The following is a 16964-nucleotide window of genomic DNA, read 5'->3' as shown; positions in this document are numbered from 1 at the left end:
CTATAAATGCTTACCATATTTTAACAATTAGGAAATATAAATGAATGGTTATTTTTAAAATATCTTTTGTTCATAGTACCTAATCGGGCTGGCGAGCACATACAAAACAATCAGCAAGCACAAGGTTGGGCACCGCTGCTGCAATGTATCCTGAGTGTCACTTATCGCAGGATACTGGATCTGCTTCAGAAAACTAGGATAAGCTCCTGACTTGACACTATGCGTGCTATTAAAACAGTAGGCACTGATGATTTTATAAAAACTTGAGAGTTGTTTCTCATTGGTATAATTTTTATATCATGATCTGTAACTTAAGAAACAGTGATATTTACAACTATTACACTTACGAGTGACTTACTTAACTTTTACTATTACGAGTGACAACTATTACTTAATGTGAGAGTTCTGCAATATTTCTTATGATTACTTTCTTGCATTATATCAGAAAAAAATAATAAATGTCTTGCATTGGATCGGAGTAACATCTTCACGCTTTGTTCTGGGGTAACTATTATTATTTATTTATATATTTATTATTGCTGAATAATTAGTCTCAAAAGTCACTTTTGTCCGAATTACTTTTCAAACTGTTGCCACCTAATGTTATGTGTTATGTTATGTACGGCATCATTTCCTCGAGTCGTGATGGAAATTGTGACTCTAGCCAGCCATACAAGTACTACCACCGCCGGCGGCATCAACGGCACTCCTACCTTTCAGCGTTAAATTAGCTCAAGTAAAATGGATTACATTACATGATATGCATTGCGATATATATATATATATAACCTAATGTTATAATGTATTATTTTAAAATAAAATTTAAACGACGGCAACTAAAGCCACCCAGTTTTTTATGCATGTAGTGCTCCACCTGAACTGGCAGATTGTGAACAGTTACAGTGTAATACAGTCCATTAATCTATACAAAACCAGATGTGTATCCAGATCTTTATTATGAAGGCACCTAATAGGTGGGCTACCATCGCCTCCTATGAAGGGACGAACAGTTACAACCATGCCGTCTCCGGGATCGGAACCCAGGCCCTTCGGTATCGCAGGCAGGCCTTCCTAACCACTATACCGTCTGGGCGGCTTGTTTAATATTTTGTATCACCAAATTTTTGTTGAATAAACTCAGCGGCTTGAAAGCGAAGAGTGGCAACATTGTTCGAAATAAAACGTTTGTATTTCCTGCGTGCTAGACTGTTGCCATCCCTCAATATGTCAGATACTTATCTTTCAATTTTAATCCACAAATTTGGCTATAAGAAAGCAATGCCTCCGATAGACTACATGTTATGTTAACACACCAGACTTTGCCATTCAGTAAACCGTAAAATGTTTAACTTCCAAATGTAATCTTTCTGTTACTGAGTAGCAAACTAAGTGAATGAACAATAATAAACGCAGTTCTTAAAATTAAAAAAAAAAAAAAAATTTTACATCTGATTTATTTAGATAAAATTCATTTAAATCATGTTCAGTCTAATTAGAAATATTAAATATTTTAATTAAATGACATTAGCTGCACTCATTAAAATCATTATATACCTTTTTTTATGATAACTCTTCTAGGCGGCTGGTTGCTCGAACGGCTAGTTTTCAAAGAAATAATACAGTGAGTATGAGTTTAAGAGTAGATTAGAAACCTACGATGCTCAGTTACTGTATAACAAACCTTATCAAACCAAATCAATACGGTACGATGTTAATATCTGAATCCTTTCAGGTTTTCTTTTTTACTTTTTTTTTCATAACTTCTGATGGGCTTTTTAGTTACTCTTAGTTTAGTCTTATTTTCTTTAGATTGAGTTTTATTGCAGTTACACCATATTCTTATTGACAGGGTTCTTGTCAATTTCTGGTTGATTTAGTTCGAAAACAATGCAATCTTTAACGATTATGCCACAGTATTAATTAATAATGTTTATAGCACCTATTTTATGATTAATTTAACTCAGCTAATTCAGTTTATATGCGTGCTTAGGTCTTTTGGGTTCTATGGGTAAGTTTTCACGTACAGAATAACTGACTACTTCAAACAACAGACATAAGTATACATAAATTTATCCCAACTCAACATTTGTGAGGGTTGAATTAAAAATATACAACGCAATATTACCAATCGGCTAGACCTGGATACAAATACAAACTTTCCTTAAATGATTTCTAATTACAATATCTAATTTATTCTAATCGGATGTTACGAGATTCGCCTCATACCGCTAATAGTGATGCAAAGCTGTAACTTACCAAATCAAGTGTATCTTACTACTTTCTGTCTGACATAAGACAGAGATTACTAGTCAGGAGAGAACTTCCGCGGCAGTGGGGCAAAAAGAGTAAATTAGAAAAAAAACTTGCTAGTGAAACTTAACAAAATGATGTCATGTGCTTACTCCCTCCTCCCCGCCGGAAAAAAGTGCGAAGATACTGTAAATAAATATATGCTCCTTGTTAATGAACGTTTTGTATTCTACTTTCTGCACATTTCTTAAGTATGTATGTAAAAGAATGAGATTAATATTATAAAGGAAAAAATATTTGCTTCTTACAATACATTGTCTGTAACCATATTGTGTCTATATATTAACGTGATTACGTGATTTACCTTTAAAAATAAAAACCAACTCGTGAAATAAAAATATCTCGGACATTTGCATTGACAGGATCACCCAAAACTGACCCACAGAATCATCCAAAGCTTACTAATTTACTTTTACAAGTATATTAATTGAAATTCTTTTATTTCCCGTTAGTAACCTTCATCACGTGTAGAGTATTTTTACGGAACTGTTTCCCGTTCCATATATAGTACGTGTGTCTGTTTTTTAACATCTTAACTAATTAAAGTATGCTGTAAAGCATTGGCTTCATATTATTTTTTTAAAAAAGATTTTTTTTCACTCTGCAGCAACTAAAATAAACAACACGATTTTTCACTTTACACGATCCGATAGATATTCGCAGAAAAATCTTTCATACATAAAATAGAGCGACCCTTAGACGAATCAAACTGTGTCGGTTAATAAGAATAGGAGGAAGATTTTAAAATTAGTTTTATTTACTTAAGAAAAAGCATACACACATTATGCAAATCATGCAACTTTATTTAATACATGTGCTTACATTATAAGGTATTTCTCCCGCCTTCCTAGCGTGCTTTCGTGGTGTAGTGGTTCTGCACGCTGGGCCGGTATTCCAGAGGTCCGCGATTCGATTCTCGGCGAAAGCGTTGCTCATTTGTCATTTATCCGGCTTTTCCAAGTTACCTAATGTCTCTACAGTGGCGCCCGAACTAAAAGGGTTGTCGATGATGACTCTCCGCACTCAGAATTTGGGATTGGGTCCCCTAAAAATCCAGGTCGCCCTTTAAAAGGGAAAGTATATAAGGTATTTCTCCCGCCTTCCTAGCGTGCCTTCGTGGTGTAGTGTCTCTGCACGCTGTGCCGGTATTCCGGAAGTCCGTGGTTCGATTCCCAGCGAAGGCGTTGCTCATTTTTCATCTCTCCGGCTTTTTCAAGTAACTTAATGTTTCTACAACATACGTGTGATATTCGTGTTTTAAGAAGCTGAATATATTGTTTCCTATTCCTTCGGCACTCATGAAAATTCATTGGTGGGGCATCCATTTATCCATACACCTCGAAAATCAAAACTGACAAGATTGCTCAGGTATGACCCAGTTTTAAATGGGAACATATCAGGGAATGAAGATGGTAATCTGACGCGCTCTTCCCCTTTCACCTGTACATTGACTGAAGGGCTCTTACTCCGCATAGACATTGCATTCAGAAAAAATCTATGCCTTACCTGGGATTCGAACCCTAACCCTTCGGCGTGGAAGCAGCCTCTGCTGGCCACCATACCGATCGGGCAAAAGCAAGTCTGTAATAAAGAATTATGTTTAGAAGAATACAAGTTAAACTGCGCCCAGTAGTGAAGAAAAGAAACACAAAAGAACTGTGTGTTTATCATAACCGCCTTAACAGATGGATACTGGTAGTTTTAATTGAGTGCTCTAAGAATATGGGATCCATATATTGTCAACTTTGTTGTTATTCTTGAGAGAGATAACGTGCGTAATGACCCTAAAATAAAAGCCAGGAGCCCTAAATTCTGTTAAAGAATGCTTTTAAAAAGGAATTTTTTTTAATGTTTCCTAAATATGATTATATTTTTGTCCTATTTTTGTCTCCTTTTTTAATTTGGTTTCGTACTGCAAGAGATTTATATGATTTTTTCCTGTATGATGTTCAAATTATTTCTCTTACCCAAAGTTTCTAAACGAACCAAATAGGAATTCAAAAATAAAGCTTTTTGTGCGTATGTGTATGCGTGATCATTTTTTAACTTCCCTATGCAATTTCAAACTGCATTTCTCTAGCATTCTTGATCCATTTTAAGAAGTCCATTAATTATTAAGAAGTTAAAAAGTCATTGAGAATTAGCAGTTTAGTCCGAAGCTTGCCCAACAGCGGCCGAGAGGCAAGGTCTAAACCCTGATAGTTCGAACTTGTTTCGATTTGAGGCGAATGGAGCTGGTTGCACGTGGTTTTTGCCATGTGTGAAGTTGGTATGAGTTTTCCTTAGAAGATCCTCCATGAAAGCATCCCTCCTCTTGAGCAGCGAACCGTCAAACACTTTGCCGTAATCGAAAAAACCAAACCAGCCTTGTCCGGAGCTTAATTCCTGGCATAATCGTATGGCTGGCCTGCTTCGTAAAGAAAATCGAAAGCGGTTTTCTTTACAAAGGTCCTTCGTGAAGGCACACTTTCTTTTGGAGATAGTTTTACCTTAAACAGACATGAATAAATAATATTCTAATGGTTGCTACCTCAAAATGTTTTCCCCTTAGACCAATATGAATTATAGATTATAATAGTAAACGTTTATATATCGTAATAATAAACGGTTATATATTATAATAATAAACAAATATTTATAACAGAAATGGTTTATATTATAAAAGTAACAGTTCAGTAACGAGGAATTGGCTGTATGCATTACAGTTATGGGGCCGTGGATGAAAATGGACAAGCCTCCAGACGCATGTATCGAGAGCTCTTTACAAACAAATATCTGCTAAGTTATCCATCGTTTGGACAATTGCATTGCAGATTAAATGAAACTAGAGCATCCCGTGTTTGCAGCTACATCGGTCTGCGATGTACCATACGTACACCTGCTGTAGAGAAAGCTGTGCTACAGAAGAATAAGATGCCACCGCAATCTCCTCACATTCCACCGATAGACGTCTACTTGTGGGCATACAAGTCCCTGGTATACGAAACACTCGTATCATTTGATATCACCAGGATCGTCGAAGCAGCGGCACGCGCCCATAGTACATTTTATCAGTCTGAATGAATCCTTGAATCATGCTTTGACGTTGTGAGTCATGCGTTGCGGTGGGCGGAAGGAATTTTGAAATTTTCCGTAATCGGAATTATTTCCTTCATATATAGCGTGACGTATTTTTTTTAATTAAGTCATGTTAACACCGCTGTCGACCCCCTTTCTTTGCGTGTCGATCATGTTGTTATCAAACCTCACCGTCTGAATTTCGGTGTAAAAATGTGTAAAAATTCTTGGTCATGGTCTGATAGACCAGTACGCAAGGTCTATAAACAACGTTTTGGGATACCTTGTCATGTGCCTCAACGTTACAGGAGTAAATTAATCATTAATTTCCATGGTGTAAATCAGTTTGGTGGTCTGCAGCAGACTAAAAATTACAGTTTGCCGTTGTAAAGATAGTTTGTTATATAGTATGCATATACTGGAATGATAACAATATATAAGTAATAACTAAAATTAATTTTAATAGCTATAAATAGACAAAATTTTCTGTAAAGTATGCAATTTTTTTCCACTAAGCTTTCTAAAATAATTAGGCAAAATACCAGTGCTTCGCATAAAGATGCCTGTTTGACTTTATTTCTACTATATTTGAAAAATCTTGTCTCGCAGAAAATAAAAGAAATTAGAATATTTTATAATTGTAGAAAATGATTTCAATTATTAATTCTAATCTCGCTTTTCAAATTCTAATAATTTTTCACGTTCAAAATTTTATTGCCCGTTATTTAATGCGAATTAATTATCCTAAAACATAGCCCTTTATTTTAGAGCCTTTTCGCATGTCTTACGTTTCTTGTGAGGCTAAATAAATGGAAACAGGATGTAAAGATTTATTTATTTTATCTAACCAGTAATTTTATGTTTAGTACCTTTACTGTCATTCTCGCTTTCCATTTTCCTGTTAGAATGCAAATTTTTATCCGTGCATATTCAAATCAGGGAGAAAGAGGAAGGAAATTATTATTTAAAGGAAGGTTTTAGACTGTTTAATCAGAGCGTGTTCCGCCTGCTAAAGGTCACGTTTCTAATTGAATTTGTTGATAGCAGTCTGTCTGCTGTATTCCTTTATTCTTCCCAATAGAACCTGTCACGCCGGCTTAGGTTTGAGCCAACTTGTGCGTTATTTATACTGTGTAACTTTTGGATAACTTACTACTTAGCTTAGTTAATTTGAATTCATTACTTTCTGACTTACGCCATAAATGCTGGCTGGTTTTGCCTTCCGTTATTTTATTTTACTGAGTATAATAAAAAGGTTTTTCACACCGTTCTGATGTTGTCTGTCTGTTTACGGACGTAGTGATTAAGCGCTTAAGTTCAGATTGAGTCTCGAACTAGTTTATGCTTCCATAGAAGGTGAGACTTTGCAAGGAAATTACTTATATTTCCCGAATCCGCTTATTTAACTAAACTTCAGATCTTATTGCATCAATCATAACTTCCAGAAAAAAAAATGTATACATTTATCAAATGCCAACCTGCCATAAGGCTACATGCTCTTCAATATTTTTGAAAAAGGCAATCAAAATCAGATAATAAGGAGCATTCTTCAATGTGAGCAGCGGCCATATCTTGTCCAGTTGAACACAAAAAACGCACAGAGAAGAGTCTACAATATTAAAACGAAATAAATGGGCACAGAAGACAGTCGTGTCCAGTCAACAGTCTAAAAGTGGCCACCGCAGCTGCGCTAGGAGCATCCGGAACAAGATGAGAACAATACAGGAAGAGTACAGGAAGTACAGGATTTAGTACAGGAAGAGTAATCAGACACTGTATGAAAGGACTGGTTGAAGATTCTTCTAATCTCCAGTTCAGAAGAATGAAAGAGCAAAATTTCTATTTGGTTTCTGAATTAAACTGCAACCTCCTTTTTCAAAAACGTCCCCTTTCTCATTTCCCTCAATATCACAGGGGAAGGAGACCCTTTGGAAATGCACTTTACATTGATTTTTTCAACTAGAGAGATCTATACTGCTCGAAGGGGGAGGATTTATTCTCCTGATTAGATAATGTTGCGTTTTTCTTTTCTGACACTAGTTGTTACGTTTTTTTCTTCTTTCACGGGGTTCGTGTGGATTTGGAGTGAATAACGACGACACTTGATGAAGTATCGAAACACACTTTATTGGTCAGTATCGTCAGGACAGTTCCAAAACACGGTTTTACAGTCGTCGATGAACTACTGTGAACACGCTGACTCGATCAGCGACACAGCCTCCAGGTTATCAGGCTATCACGGTGGAGACAGCTTCACGGCAAAGCACTAGAGTACAGCTCCCGACTCTGCTTGGTCGTTCTCGGAACTCTACGTACTCTCGCGATGCACTCGACGACACACAGAGCAAGCTCCCGACTCTTCGGTTCAGTCGTTCCCGGAGCTCAACACGCTCTCTCGATGATGCACTAACCGCGATACACCACGAGACTCTTTCGGTGCTCTCGACGACCCACTCAGCACTCGCTGCCCGTCTGTCAACTCGATCGACTCCGCAGGGATCGACTCGCTAGACGAGACACTAACTCGATACTGATTATCTCGCACTCTCGACGAGGCACACACTAACTGACTGTGGACCAGCAGGGTTTATATAGCTTTCGGCTTGTGTTCGAGAATATTCAGGGCTAAACCGGTAAGAATTCGTTCCAGAAGGTTCTCCATCCGGCATATCGCCAATTTTGTCGCCAAGTGGGCGATTTCTCCCCAAATGTGGCAACTCTGCATTTCCTTGGAATTTTGTGGTAACCCTAAAACTGTTTTGCGGGGAAAGCCATCTCCCCGCGCCTGTACATTTCGTATCAATAATAAAGCCTGAAGAGTAGATGTTGAATCGGAGCGGATAACAGCCCTCTTAAAGGAATTCTGGCGAATGGAAAGTTGCTTAAGGTAGATTGATTCCAGTTCACCATCAAAATGGGTTGTGAAATTTCCAACTGCAGATGAAAACAAAAAACAACAAACAACAAACAAAACAAAAAAAACACCAGCGCTAGGTCCTTAAGTTAAGTCCAGAAAGAAACCCATCTGTATAGATGTGAAAATATTTAAGGGATATTTAAATAAAAAATATTTAAAGAGTTATTTTAATGAAAATAAGTGAAATAATAGAACTAATAATTACAATGGCTGAAATCTAATCTTTATTTTAACCAACCAAAAGAAAATAGTTTTACTGACATTTACTTTATATGTTGTCACTGCTTCATTATAAATTTGTAAATATTAATGAAGTTGAAAAATTATCCCTGAAATTTTCTCTCTACTCATTTTATGTCGAAATGACAATTATTAGCAAATTAGCAAGCTTTTAAACAAATTTATTATCGAAATTTAAACATTTTTATCGTTAAGACACAATAACACGCCGAACAAATACTAATTCAGAAGTCAAACAACAAAAATCAGCGTTATATTCACAAAATTTTCACAGTACTGAAGTTGGATGTGTTACGTGTGACCAGAATGTCGAGAAACGGAAGAGAATTGCAAGTCTCAAGTTCAAAAGTGAACTGAATAGCAGGATCAATAGAATTCATTGTTGAAAGAACTATATTTAAATCATCTTTATTACCTTCAAACAGGGTAAAAGTATCGTTTACGTAGCGGAACCATGCCGGGAAGTTTAAAGTTTCAAACAATTTTGATTCATAATAATGCATGTAGATATCAGCCAGGATGGGACTGAGGGGGCTTCCCATGGCTAATCCCTCAGTTTGCTTGTAATATTTATTTTGGAAAACAAAATGTGTTTGTTTCAAACAGAGTTGAGTGAGAGAAATTAGCTCATCAATTTCGATGCAAGAGAAATGAAATTCACGAAGTCTGGTTTCTAGACATCTTAATGCACCCTCCACTGGCACATTGGTGAATAATGATTTTACATCAAAAGAAACCATGAGTAAATTACTAGGAGAAATGTTTTTAACCTTTTTTACAAACTCTATTGAATTTTTTATGGTGTAAATGTTATTGTCTAATAGAGTGGAAAATCTAGAAACTAAATATTTAGCTAATAGATACGAGGCAGTACCTAAATTTGATACAATAGGGCGGAAAGGAATACCACTTTTATGAATTTTGGGAAGAGCATATAATCTGGCACAATTCGCAACAGGTGGGATAAGCGAATGTTTTAAGTTGCTTGAAATGATTTGCGAAGATTTGATCGCAGTTTTTATTTTGGATAAGTCCGAAGGTGAAGGATCTTTAGGGATCGGATTATATGGTCCTTCGTTTAAGAGTTTAGTGACACCATCGATGTAAGTGTTCTTATCCATGACGACTATCTGGCCACCTTTGTCGGCCTTTGAAATGATAATATCCGGGTTAGAATGAATTTCGCGCATTGTAGCTCTTTCTCTCGCAGTTAGATTTGGTTTCAAAGGTTTATTATTGAATTTCACATTATGAGCGATAAGATGCCTAATCATTTCTTTCTGTGAATCTGAAACTTTACTGAACTTGAAAGTTTTTTCTATAGGAGCCAAAATCTTTGGAATCGAGGGTTTACAGGTTTGTGAGAAGTTAAAATTATATTTTAGAATTCTCTCTTGTTCTTCCGAAAGACTAACATTAGAAATATTAACTATTGGCTTGATGTTTACAATGGGAAGATTTTTTGAGCTACTTGAACTGGAAAACTGTAAAAGAATTGTAAAACTTCTTTTACAGTTTTCCAGTTCAAGTAGCTCAAAAAATCTTCCCATTGTAAACATCAAGCCAATAGTTAATATTTCTAATGTTAGTCTTTCGGAAGAACAAGAGGGAATTCTAAAATATAATTTTAACTTCTCACAAACCTGTAAACCCTCGATTCCAAAGATTTTGGCTCCTATAAAAAACGCTTTCGAGTTCAGTAAAGTTTCAGATTCACAGAAAAAAATGATTAGGCATCTTATCGCTCATAATGTGAAATTCAATAATAAACCTTTGAAACCAAATCTAACTGCGAGAGAAAGAGCTACAATGCGCGAAATTCATTCTAACCCGGATATTATCATTTCAAAGGCCGACAAAGGTGGCCAGATAGTCGTCATGGATAAGAACACTTACATCGATGGTGTCACTAAACTCTTAAACGAAGGACCATATAATCCGATCCCTAAAGATCCTTCACCTTCGGACTTATCCAAAATAAAAACTGCGATCAAATCTTCGCAAATCATTTCAAGCAACTTAAAACATTCGCTTATCCCACCTGTTGCGAATTGTGCCAGATTATATGCTCTTCCCAAAATTCATAAAAGTGGTATTCCTTTCCGCCCTATTGTATCAAATTTAGGTACTGCCTCGTATCCATTAGCTAAATATTTAGTTTCTAGATTTTCCACTCTATTAGACAATAACATTTACACCATAAAAAATTCAATAGAGTTTGTAAAAAAGGTTAAAAACTTTTCTCCTAGTAATTTACTCATGGTTTCTTTTGGTGTAAAATCATTATTCACCAATGTCCCAGTGGAGGGTGCATTAAGATGTCTAGAAACCAGACTTCGTGAATTTCATTTCTCTTGCATCGAAATTGATGAGCTAATTTCTCTCACTCAACTCTGTTTGAAACAAACACATTTTGTTTTCCAAAATAAATATTACAAGTAAACTGAGGGATTAGCCATGGGAAGCCCCCTCAGTCCCATCCTGGCTGATATCTACATGCATTATTATGAATCAAAATTGTTTGAAACTTTAAACTTCCCGGCAATGTTCCGCTACGTAGACGAAATTTTTACCCTGTTTGAAGGCAATAAAGATGATTTAAATAAAGTTCTTTCAACAATGAATTCTATTGATCCTGCTATTCAGTTCACTTTTGAACTTGAGACTTGCAATTCTCTTCCGTTTCTCGACATTCTGGTCACACGTAACACATCCAACTTCAGTACTGTGAAAATTTTGTGAATATAACGCTGATTTTTGTTGTTTGACTTCTGAATTAGTATTTTTATCGTTATTTCGTAAATGCCAATGAAATTACACACTAAAATAAAATTAGTACTGCTCACTTACCCTGATGAAAATTGTATTGTTCTACAGATATCAGACTGCAAATCGTGATTCACTTCTGAATGCTTGATTCAAAATTAAGAAAAGTTGAAGTTTTCTTGTTCAAAATTTAGCCATTTGTTAATCGTAAGCGTTAGTTCAGTTATATTCACACGTATAAAATAAATAAATAAATGTTTGCACAGAAATAATGAAATCGATACCTGAAAATGCACTTACCTGTTGGGTTGTATCTTCCTCCATCCTGTAAAAAGAAAGTATTTGGTAGAGAATTGTGTTTAACATTAATATATTAAACAATTATTCCTTTGCATTATGAATTAATACTTTTAAAATATTATATAAGACACGACAAGAAGATTATATAACATTTGCCTCATTAAAGTAATAGCATAATATAATTAGATGAAATTAAGTAATGTTTTGAAAAATTGATTTCAAATGGCAGAGATAAAAAAAAAAAAAAAAAAAGAGAGAGAGAGAGCGAAACTCATTTAATAGATTTTCGTTCATCTTGACATTAAAATGTTTTATTACTTTCAGGAAGAAGATTAGAGCATGGATGTAAACAGTGAATATTCAAAATAATATACCTTTAATAAAGTAACACTGCATATTTTTACTGAGTTAAAATATAAAAGTCATTGGTATGTTTCTATTTCATTTGCGAAAAATTTCAGTTTTACGATTTCAACAAAAATATCCCTTTTTTACGTTTTTTTTTTTTTTGGTGACGTCCGTGCGTACGTAAGATTAAAGAACTCTTTCAAAACGGATAGAAAATAGATATTTTCGCGCTCTGCACATATGTATGTACAAACGTATCTCGCATAAGTGATTAGCTGTAAAACGTTCAAATTTTGTATCTGTGACTACTATAACATCCAGTTGTGCGCCTCCATTTTCTATTTCAATCCACAGCATTTAAGTAGCCCCTTATGCGGCTTAAAAATCCCTACTCGGCCTTTATTTTCGCAATCGTTGGTTGTAGACATGTACTTCTAATCACAGAAGTGTTTTACATAATTAAAATATTCATGTTTTACCAATTTCAGATTTTAAAAAATTGGACAAATGAGAAAATCTAACTTTTAATACGGTGTCTCGGTTTCTGTACTTTCGTTTGGGAAAGTTTTATACTTCCTTATGAAAAAATAAAAATACAAGAAATTTTACTCCTATATGATAACGAGATATTTAACTTCAAAATTTGCAGTTTTTGATGTCAGTTTCAACTTTCTTTAAGGAATCGGTTAATTAAGTTAAACTTATTCAAATAAAATAAGTTTAAATGAAGTGCAACAAAAAAAATGTGTGTAATTTAATAGACGCACAATGTAGTTATGTGGTGAGGAAATCATGTGGAGTCCACATAAAATGTTTTTTAAAATAATTAATCTAACAATAATTGTCATGGGAAGGAATAATCAAGTTACAAAGTTTGAATCAGAAGATAATTTTCGTAACACAGTTTGCTCACCCCGCATTTAGGGCATAAATGCGCTTCTTTTTTCTCACCCATTTTGAGCATCATACTCAGATTCAACTTCTCAACATTCTAAAAATCTCAAATAGTAGATTCATCAGGAATTTTTTACTCATATTTTCGTATATATTTACATTTCCTTTGCTTTTACTCAAATCAGAACGCAAACTCTACCTCTAACTGAAGACATTTCTGAACATCAGTAATAATAATAATTATACCAACTGTTATTATTTAATGAAAATATGCTTTACAAATAATTTTTTAAATAATTTAAAAAAGAGAAGAACCCACGAATTAGTTTTGTCTGTATAATTCAAATGATACATTGCATAAAAATTTTATTATTAGGAATTTAATTATTATAGTGTAATTTTTTATGAAAACGGTAGCATAGTGCAGATAGCATATTTAGAGATAATTTCTAAAACGAAAATACTTTATATGGCACTGGAAACAGATTTAAGTACTTCTACCACTGCCAAATGTTATGTTAATAATATTTATTGACATTTGAGGAAATGAATTTTGTGGGTGAAATAAATGAAATATCTTAAACCGTAAGCCGTATAAGATTTAGTTTTACCAGGCTGTATTTTCTTGGCGAAATAAAACCTATAATACACGACACTTTTCTTTTTCCATATTTTCTAAATTTTTTAAAGCATCCGACTTCCAAATTACTATAGATAGCCCTCGAGGCTTTGCCATAATCACACACACACATCCAAATTACTATAATTATAAATTTTCAACTATGAATAAGTATTTTGCATTCTATATCCAAAAATATGCTCGAGAATTAAAAATACTTCCTAAACCCATGAAACCGATTATTAATGAAATAAACATAAGCATTACGGCGTTGCGTTTTAGAATTTATATCCAAGTCACTAACTGTCAGCTTTATTTCCTGATTTGTTTTCATTATAGAATATCTATATTATTCATTTTCTGTGCAAAATAAGTAAATAAATAAGTGGAAAATGTTTCATATTACAGTAACCTGAAATAAGAGTAAAATAAATTATTCTTATTGAAGAGAAATTTTGCTTGAGCACTGGCTTAATTTCGAACATCCATGTCATTTGCAGAGCACGTTACTTATATCTGATTATAAAATCTATTACCATTTTGTATTATTTTGCTTCCTGCAATATAGTTTCTCTCATTTTGTTTAATCGTTCTTTTATCATAGCAATCATCCTTCCTCATCATAGAAAAATTTGAATATGATTTTAAAAATTTAAGCATGAATGAGAAATCTCCTGTTAATTTGAAGAAAAGCTGGAAAAAATATGATTAAGTGACAGGGAAAATTATTCTTTCAATCTGTGAAAGAATTAAAATAATGGCTTTAATAAATAAAAGAATCATTCTTTTAATTCATGGAAGAGCTTAAAAGAATAATTATAGAGTAACTGTAAAAAATACCATTTTAATCTTCAAAAGACTAAAATCAATTTTTAAAGTAAACGTGAAACAAATCACTTTCTTATAAATGTGTATTATATTAAAAGTTATACGGAAAGAAAATAAATGATACATATTTGTCTCAACGTTCCATAAGTAAATATGGCAGACTCTATTTCTTGGAGAGTTAAATAAGAATTATTTCATGAATTATTTTAAAGTTCATTTATTTTTCAAGACGGGACTTGAAATCATAATATTACATATACGACGAATGATGGCAGAAGGGAATAATAAATCGAGTTAAAAAACTAATATTTATGAGTTTGTCATTCTGGATACAAATGGTATTTATGACACATTACATGATATAAATAATGAAACCGTGCCGAAACATTATTTAATTGCTGTAATGTGGCGTTCAACGGTATTTTCAGTATTTATTATGTGTATGACTGGAATCTAAAGTTTATTGTAACCGAGACTGTAAGCCTTTAATTTGCTTTTCTAATTATTTACAATTTTCGTTAATCGTTTTTTAACTCACCTAATACTTTAAAAAAATGTTATGCTTTTGTCTCATTCGTGTTTGCGACATCACATCGCTGTTTAAATCACATTTTTATGTTATAAATAGCCAAATGAATAAAAGCATGTTGAGAACAACAATAGCTTTGTTAATTTTCACTCACAACAAATGTTTTTAATACCCTATTCGTTATCTTGCGGAAACTTCATTACTTAATTCTAGCACAAATAGACGATTTCAAAATGCGCAAAAATGCACGAAGAGAAAAGGTCACCAAAGTGTCCACAGCGTCGCCACCCAAATACCGAAATGACAGCAGAAGTGGAAACGACAGCCTCATTAAAAAAGCATCATCAACTTATCCGCTGTTACGCTAACACTACTCAAAATCTTAAAAAATGATGGCAACATTATCATTCTTGGAGGACCTTGTCCCTTTAACACTTCGATGAAGACGTTTTCCATTCCACTTTCCCTATTGTCCGTTTTAGCCTTGATGCTTTGTTCTAGATCACGTGGCATGGAAAACATGCAACTTCTTCAGCTTAAGAGTCTCCACTGGCACGAAAAAATTCCCTCGAAGGGTTCTTTTAGATACTAGTTACAATAATTGACCGACCGAAAAATAATACAATAGCTCAAAAAATATAATTAAGAGATTTATTAGCACTAGTGATGCTGTTTCAAACAAAGGTCACTTTTTTCATTTAAAAAAAAAAAAAAAAAAAAAAAAAAGTTGCAATCTTTTGTTTCAAATTAGAATTTAGATACCAAAAATTTTGCTTTCGACAACCTGAATAATTATTTTAATCTCGAATGTATTTCTGGTCATACTCGGAGATGATCTTAGATGCCTCTCTTTAATAAAATATCAGAACATCTGTAGCGATAATAAAGATGCTGCAATTTAGATTCCTGACGTTTTAAAAAAAAAACTGCTTTAATTACTACAATATGAGACTTTATTTGAAAACGGACGAAGAATAGCGATGCACCGTGAAAAACTGCAACAAAGTTTTTAAGGCTTTTAATGTGCTATATACGTAAATTCCGTCTTTTGCTTAATAAAAAAACAATCTGATCCTTAAAAGTCCCGCTGGAAAGTTTAACGTAAATTTGGAGACTCTTTTGCTAACTTTCACGATTAAGGGGAAAGTGTGTAAGTAAAAATTAATTAATTCCTCAATACATTATTTCATTAATCAACTCTTCCATTTATATATCCTTAATTTTAAATTTTTTTTTTCATCAGTTCTCAATGCTACGTTTCCTTTTGTTCAATTTCGTCTTTATTTTGAGAATTTTTCCAGAAAACATTTGCTTATTTGCATGAAAACAATTATTTTTTTTTAAATATTAATAAAACTTCACATTTTTGTATTATCACATTTTTCCTTAAAACAAATAAAGTTTGATAAATAATGTCCTAATTATTCTATCGAAAAATAATTTGTCCGAATTTTCTAGAATTTTAAAGTCTAATGGGGAAAACTAGAAAACAATGGCTAAAGTCCCATTTCCCGATAGAATGGAACAATAGTTAATCTGTTCGGTTTGGGTTTAGTTCTTTTCCAAAATAATTCTTTTAATAATCCAGTTTCAGTTTTGAGCAAATCAAGCCTAGGACAAATAAACCAAAAGAAATTTCTTTAGTACAAATATTAAGTCATATAAGAGGTGATTTACAGTATCATAGAAGGATTCCTTGCCCTTGATAGTTACATTGAATATTAATACGTTGAGAATAATTCTTTTCTGAGTATGTTTGTATCTCGAAAATTATTCATTCGAATTTGAAGCTTAGATCTAGACTGAAGTTGATCATTTTTAATTTAATCACAATTCTTGAAAAAGAGATAAATTCCGATATTCTTTTAATATTATGAGCTTTTCACATTTTGTACAGAAAACGGTAAATGAAAGATAAATATTCGTACCCCAAATGCAATTTAGAACAAGGGAAATTTCATACAAGAATGCAAAATTTCGTAAAAAAAGGATTAAATATTTACATCACATTTTTTCCTTTAAAACAAACAAAGTTTGATACAAAACAAATAAATGTCATTTGTCAGAAAGTAATCAATCATATTACTTAAAATATGCATAGATAACAATGGAAAGATCTGGTTCAATTCAATTAATATAAGACTTAATGACTATAA

At 33.5% G+C, this 16964-nt stretch overlaps 1 protein-coding gene across 1 annotated transcript in view; it reads right to left on the bottom strand.

Annotated features, from left to right (window-relative positions):
* Nucleotides 1-16964, bottom strand: part of LOC118205429 (cubilin-like) — a 140862-nt gene that overhangs the window by 110188 nt on the left and 13710 nt on the right. Inside the window, exon 2 of the mRNA XM_085814393.1 lies at nt 11591-11615. Within this exon, the coding sequence (XP_085670519.1) occupies nt 11591-11615 (25 nt within the window). The remainder of the gene's footprint in view (nt 1-11590; nt 11616-16964) is intronic.

Source organism: Stegodyphus dumicola, chromosome 1 (genome assembly GCF_044657685.1).
Source record: "Stegodyphus dumicola isolate Sdum_Otavi_A_Nest chromosome 1, ASM4465768v1".
Taxonomy (NCBI): Eukaryota; Metazoa; Arthropoda; class Arachnida; order Araneae; family Eresidae; genus Stegodyphus; species Stegodyphus dumicola.
Note: the sequence above shows the minus strand (reverse complement) of the source record. Positions and strands in the feature narration are given on the sequence as shown.